Raw genomic sequence first — 6169 nt, 5'->3', positions numbered from 1 at the left:
ACAGGTGCCAAGCCATGATACGCTTTTGATTTCAGGGTCATGCGACGGCTTCTTGTGGGATGGGAACAGCTTCATTCTGAGGTCTGACCCCTGTCCTGCAGTTCCAGAATGGATGGAGGGTCTTTATTTTCACCAAAATTATGTGTCTACTTTCTTTCTCCATGTATAGGTTGTCCTATTCCTAGACGTGATCTGATCTACCAGTTAGAGCACCGGCAGGCACCGTGGACAGTGAGCAAAGACCTCTTCCAAAGACCCTGTCCAGGTAGGAGCCAGTGTCTGGGCAGCTGGGTCCAGGCTTGAGCCTGAGCAGAGACCATTAGCACTGGAATGTCAAGGAAACTTCTTGTTGAGGCCTCTCTAAGAATTTGGGCACCCTGGAGGCCTTTTGCCTGTGGTCCCTCTGTCCTCCCAGCCCCATCACCCATGTCTTCGCCACTGGGGAGGAGTGAGATTGATGAACTGAGATCTGTCTTAGGGCTGCAGCTGTGTGGGCCTGAAACCTAGCTTGGTGATCACCAGCTCTGTGGCTTAGTGGAGTTGCATGAGCTCCTGTCTTTGAAAGTAAGTCCAGCTAAGTTAATGGAACTGCTGTTTCAGACAGACTCTAAAATCCCAGGGGTTTGGAATAGAAAAAGGGCCTTTCTTACTCTCCCAGATTTTTTCTCTAACTCTATCCTGCCTGTCACCCTTTCTCTCCTTCTCCATCAGCCCATCCACTGAGTGTTTAAAGCAGTCCTTGCTCATATCTTCTTGCATCTCCTGTGTTGCAGAACCTCAAGGTGACATTTAACCTTCTCTGTCCCACACCTGGCTGCTAAGGGTGCTGGGTCCATCATATGTATGCATTGGTGCCCCTGCAGAGTCTTTTTTTTGTAGAGACAGAGTCTCACTCTGTTGCCCTCAGTAGAGTGCCATGGCGTCACACAGCTCATAGCGACCTCCAACACCTGGGCTTAGGTGATTCTCTTGCCTCAGCCTCCGGAGCAGCCAGGACCACAGGCGCCCCTCATAACGCCCAGCTATTCGTTTGTTGCAATTTGGCCAGGGCCGGGTTTGAACCCACCACTCTCAGTATATGGGGCTGGTGCCCTACCCACTGTGCCATAGGCGCCGCCCTAGTCCCTGCAGAGTCTTGATCTCTCTTCTGTGTTGGTCTATCAGGCTGCTCAGCAACCTATGTCTTTGTGCCATCTCAGTCTCTTCAGAATCTGTTCCAAACCTTCTCCTTTCTTTTTTTGAGACAGAGTCTTACTTTGTCACCCTTGGTAGAGTGCTGTGACATCACAGCTCACAGCAACCTCCAGTTCTTGGACTTAAGGTGATTCTCTTGCCTCAGCCTCCCAGGTAGCTGGGCCTAAAGGCGCCCCTCATAACGCCCAGCTGTTCTTTTGTTGCAGTTTAGCTGGGCCAGGTTTGAACCCACCACCCTTGGTATAAGAGGTTGGCGCCCTACACACTGAGCCACAGGCACTGCCCACCTTCTCCCTTCCTTATTTTTTATTTTTTTTATTATTATTTTTTAAAATAAAGACAGAGTCTCACCTTATCGCCCTTGGTAGAGTGGCATGGCGGTCACACTGCTCACAGCAACCTCCAACTCCTGGGCTTAGGCGATTCTCTTGCCTTAGCCTCCCTAGTAGCTAGAACTACAGACACTCGCCACAACGCCCAGCTATTTTTTTGCTGCAGTTTGGCCAGGGTCAGGTTTGAACCCGCCACCTTCAGTATATGGGGCCGGTGCCCTACTACTGAGCCACAGGCGCTGCCCTATTTTTTATTTTTTTATTTTATTTTTTTCTTTTTAGAGACAAGAGTTTCATTTTGTTGCCCTCGGTAGGGTGCTGTGGCATCACAGCTCATGGCAACCTCCAGCTCTTGCCTCAGCCTCCCGAATAACTGGGACTACAGGTGCCTGGCACAACACCAGTTGTTTTCTTGTTACATTTTGGCCAGGACTGGGTTTAAACGCGCCACCCTCAGTATATGGGGCCAGCACCCTACTCACTGAGCCACAGGCGCTGCCCCTTCTCTCTTTTTTTTTTTGAGATAGGCGCCTCAAGCTGTCCCCCTGGGTAGAGTGCTATGGCATCACAGCTCACAGCAACCTCCAACTCCTGGGCTCAAGCGAGTCTCTTGCCTCAGCCTCCCAAGTAGCTGGGACCACAGGTGCCCGCCACAATGCCTGGCTATTTTTTGGTTGCAGCCGTGATTGTTGTTTGGTGGGCCGGGGCTAAACTCAAACCCGCCACCTTGTTTGTACGTGGCTGGCGCCTTAGCCACTTGAGCCACAGGTGCCGAGACCCTTCTCCCTTCTTTAGTTTCACATCTCCACCTCACTATCTCAAAGGCACTTAAATTCTCAGGCTGAAGAAACTCGTGATCTTATTCACTGCTTCCACCTCACAAGTTAGTGAATGGAAATGACATGAAGGCTATGTTAACCAGTTTGATGAAAATATTTCAAATTGTATATAAAAACAGCACACTGTACCCCATGACTGTATTAATGTACACAGCTATGATTTAATAAAAATAAATAAAAATAGAAAAACTGGAAAAAAAATAAATTAATTTAAAAAATTAAAAAAACAAGTTAGTGAATGGTCCTGCCATCCAAGTAGAGTAGGACACTGGATTTCATCTGAGATAGCTTATCAACACCTACATCTCCTCAGTTTCTACATTCAGCCATCCTAAAATCCTGTCCATTTTACATCATACACTTCTCCTAACTTCATCCCTTCCACCATCTTCAAGTCTGCACCCATACTTTATTCCAGGATATCATCATCTCTTTCCTAGGGAATTTTAATAGACTCCCAGCATCTGCTTTGTGCCTGTGGTCTGCTCTGTGTCCTGCATGGAGTCTGGCACTCACATCTTGTTCCAAACGTTTAGCACTTCCCTGTCTACCAGTGTCTCAGGGTATATATGTCAGCAAGTTTTCATGTTGGAAACAAAATCCTTCTATTACCTGATCATCAGCCCTCACATAGTCATCTCAACCTTTTATATGTATCACTTCACATGTGTGACATGTGTCACTTCTCTTTTCCCAAGAGATCTTGCCCCTGACCATGGCAAGCCAATTCCTTCCCCGGAGCCTATATCACACCTTTTCATGGGCATTCCTTCTTCATTTATGTTCTGCTTGGTTTTTTGTTTTTTTTTTTTTTTTTGAGACAGTTTCACTTTGTTCCTCTCAGTAGAGTGCTATGGCATCACAGCTCACAGCAACCTAAAGCTCCTGGGCTCAAATAGTTCTCTTCCCTCAACCTCCCAAGTAGCTGGGATTACACATGCCCACCACAACACCTGGCTATTTTTCTTTTTTGGTTGTAGTTTTCATTGTTGTTTGGCAGGCCCTGGCTGTATTTGAACCTGCCAGCTCCAATGCATGTGGCTGACACCCTAGCTGCTGAGCTACAGGTGCTGAGCCTATATTCTGCTTGTTTTGTAAATTATTTCTCGATATAAAAACATGCTTAAATTCTTTCCCCTTGGCTTGGCGCCTGTAGCACAGTGGTTACGGTGCCAGCCACATACACTGAGGTTGGCAGGTTCAAACCCAGCCTGAGCCACCTGAACAACAATGACAACTACAACAAAAAATAGCCAGTCATTGTGGTGGGCACCTGTAGTCCCAGCTACCTGGGAGGCTGAGGCAAGAGAATCACTTAAGCCTAAGAGTTTGAGGTTGCTGTGAGCTGTGGCCACGGCACTCTACCGAGGGTAACATAGTGAGACTCTGTCTCCAAAAAAAAAAAAAAAACTCTTTACACTTAAAGAAAATAAAATACCCATAGCTTGTGGCATGCTCGTATATTCATTCACATTCTGTGCACTTAATTGTTTACATGTTTTCATTTTCATATAAATAGTGATACTATCAACATTCATGTATATTCATCTTTCACATGTATATGGGCATTTTTCCATAGTTACTAAAAATTACTAAATTATAGGCTATGCACATGTTCAAGAATATAGGATTATTTCCTTTGTTTTCTAAATGGGCCTATGTTAATTTCTATTCCTCCAGGGATGTATAACCCATATGTCATCCAGTATTTAATGTTGTAAGGCTCCTCAAGGTTTGCTGAGCAAATCCACACAAAATAGTATCTCTTATGTTCTTATTTGCATTTTCCTCATTGCTAAAGTGGTTTAGCATCTTGCATGATTTTCAGTCAATCTGTATTTTCTTCTGTGAAATGTCATTTCATGATAATTGCCTGGGTTTTTTTTGTTGTTGTTGTTGTTAACTTGTAGCTTTTCTGTTTGGGTTTGACTTTTGTGCATTCCAGATACCTACCTTTTATCAGTGTGTTTGCTATAAGTATATTCTTTTAGTTTTTATTTTTTTAAATTTTTTTTTTTTGAGACATAGCCTCAGGCTATCCCTCTGGGTGGAGTGCTGTGGCATCACAGCTTACAGCAACCTCCAACTCCTGGGCTCAAGTGATTTTCCTGCCTCTGCCTCCCAAGTACCTGGGACTACAGGTTGTGGCAGGTGCCTTTCTTTCACATGTATATGGGCATTTTTTCCATAGTTACTAAAAATTACTAAATTTTAGGCTATGTACATGTTCAAGAATATAGGATTATTTCCTTTGTTTTGTAAATGGGCCTATGTTAATTTCTATTCCTCCATAGAGGAATAGAAATAAAAATGCCCATATACATGTGAAAGAAAGGTGCCCGCCACAACACCCGGCTATTTTTTGGTTGTAGTTGTCATGGTTGTTTGGTATGCCCAGGCTGGATTCAAAGCCACCAGCTCAGGTGTATGTGGCTGGCATCTTAGCCGCTTTGGGCCACAGGCACCAAGCTGTCTTTTTACTTTCTGAAGTATCTTTTGTTGAATAGAGGTTTTTAGTTTAGTATAGTTTGATTTATGATTTTTCTTGTAAGATTAATGATTTGTATCTTGTATAAATAATGTTGCTACACCCCAGTATCGAAAAGATATCCTTGCATATTTTATTCTAAATGTTAAAACTTGGCATTTGACATTTAAGTCATTATCAACCCTAACTTGATTGTTGAATACAGAATGTGATTAAGTGCAGTTATTTTCCCTCCCCATGTGGGTAGTTAATTTCTCTTGCTCCTTTTCCTTAGTAGTCTCCTTTTTACCACTAAGCTGCTATGACTCTCCTGCCATCTGCCAAGCCTTCATTTGAGTGGATTTCTAAACTTGCTTTTTATTTTTCATGGCCATTTTGCATTATCTCTGTGTCAGGCTCACTCTGCCTTGTGAGCTCTATCCCAGGAATGACATTATGCCCTGTTACCTGGTTCAGAATCTTGAGAATCAGCTCCCTCTAACCCACATCTTTCTCTATATTCTCATTAATACATCCTTAGTTCCTTTGTACATTCTGTCTCCTAAGGCAGAACGTACAAGTGCTCTTCCCACTTTGTCTTTGTGGAAGCTCCCTTGTGGCTAGTAAGTCTCTCTTCATTGGGTACATTCTATTAGGAAACTCCCCTGATCTCTTTCTACCCAGGGTTGGCCAACTGAAAGTTATGGACACAATTTTGCAAGACTGCTAAGTCTATCCAGATCTACCAACTGTAAATGCAAGTTCAGGGATTTCCAGAAAGCACCCTCAGTTTTCATAATTCATTAAGAGGATACACAAAAATCTTATTATGGTCACAGTTATATTTATTACAGACAAAGGACACAAATTTCTAGAGACTTGGAATGTGGACTGAAGGAGTTCCAAACACAAAGCTTCCATGTCCTTAGAGACTTGTAATCCATCCAGTATAAATATGTAAACAGGGTATCACCAACTCAAGAAGCTCATCAGAGTGGTGGTATTCAGAGGTTTTTTTTTTTGGCCAGGGATGGGTTTGAACCCATCCCCTCTTGGCATATGGGGCCAGCACCTTACTCCTTGAGCCACAGGTGCCACTGTGGTATTCAGAGTTTTATTGAGCTTCATTACATAAGCAGTGTTGATTGGAATCATTGCCCATGTGACTCAGTCTTCAGCCCCCATCCCTTTTCCAAGTTCTTTTACTTTTCTTTTTTTTGTAGAGACAGAGTGTTACTTTATCATTCTCAGTAGAGTGCTGTAGCATCACACCACTCACAGCAACCTCCAACTCCTGGGCGTAGGCAATTCTCTTGCCTCAGTCTCCTGAGTAGCTG

The 6169-nt window shown here is 43.9% G+C and overlaps 1 protein-coding gene across 1 annotated transcript in view; it reads left to right on the top strand.

Annotated features, from left to right (window-relative positions):
- The window catches only part of ZNF805 (zinc finger protein 805), a 14668-nt gene that overhangs the window by 5659 nt on the left and 2840 nt on the right, over nt 1-6169 (top strand). The window contains exon 3 of the mRNA XM_012808667.2: nt 170-265. Within this exon, the coding sequence (XP_012664121.1) occupies nt 170-265 (96 nt within the window). The remainder of the gene's footprint in view (nt 1-169; nt 266-6169) is intronic.

This window comes from Otolemur garnettii, unplaced genomic scaffold (assembly GCF_000181295.1).
Source record: "Otolemur garnettii isolate 467f Iridium unplaced genomic scaffold, OtoGar3 scaffold00091, whole genome shotgun sequence".
Taxonomy (NCBI): Eukaryota; Metazoa; Chordata; class Mammalia; order Primates; family Galagidae; genus Otolemur; species Otolemur garnettii.
The sequence above is the reverse complement of the archived record's forward strand: the minus strand, read 5'-3'. Positions and strand labels throughout refer to the sequence as shown.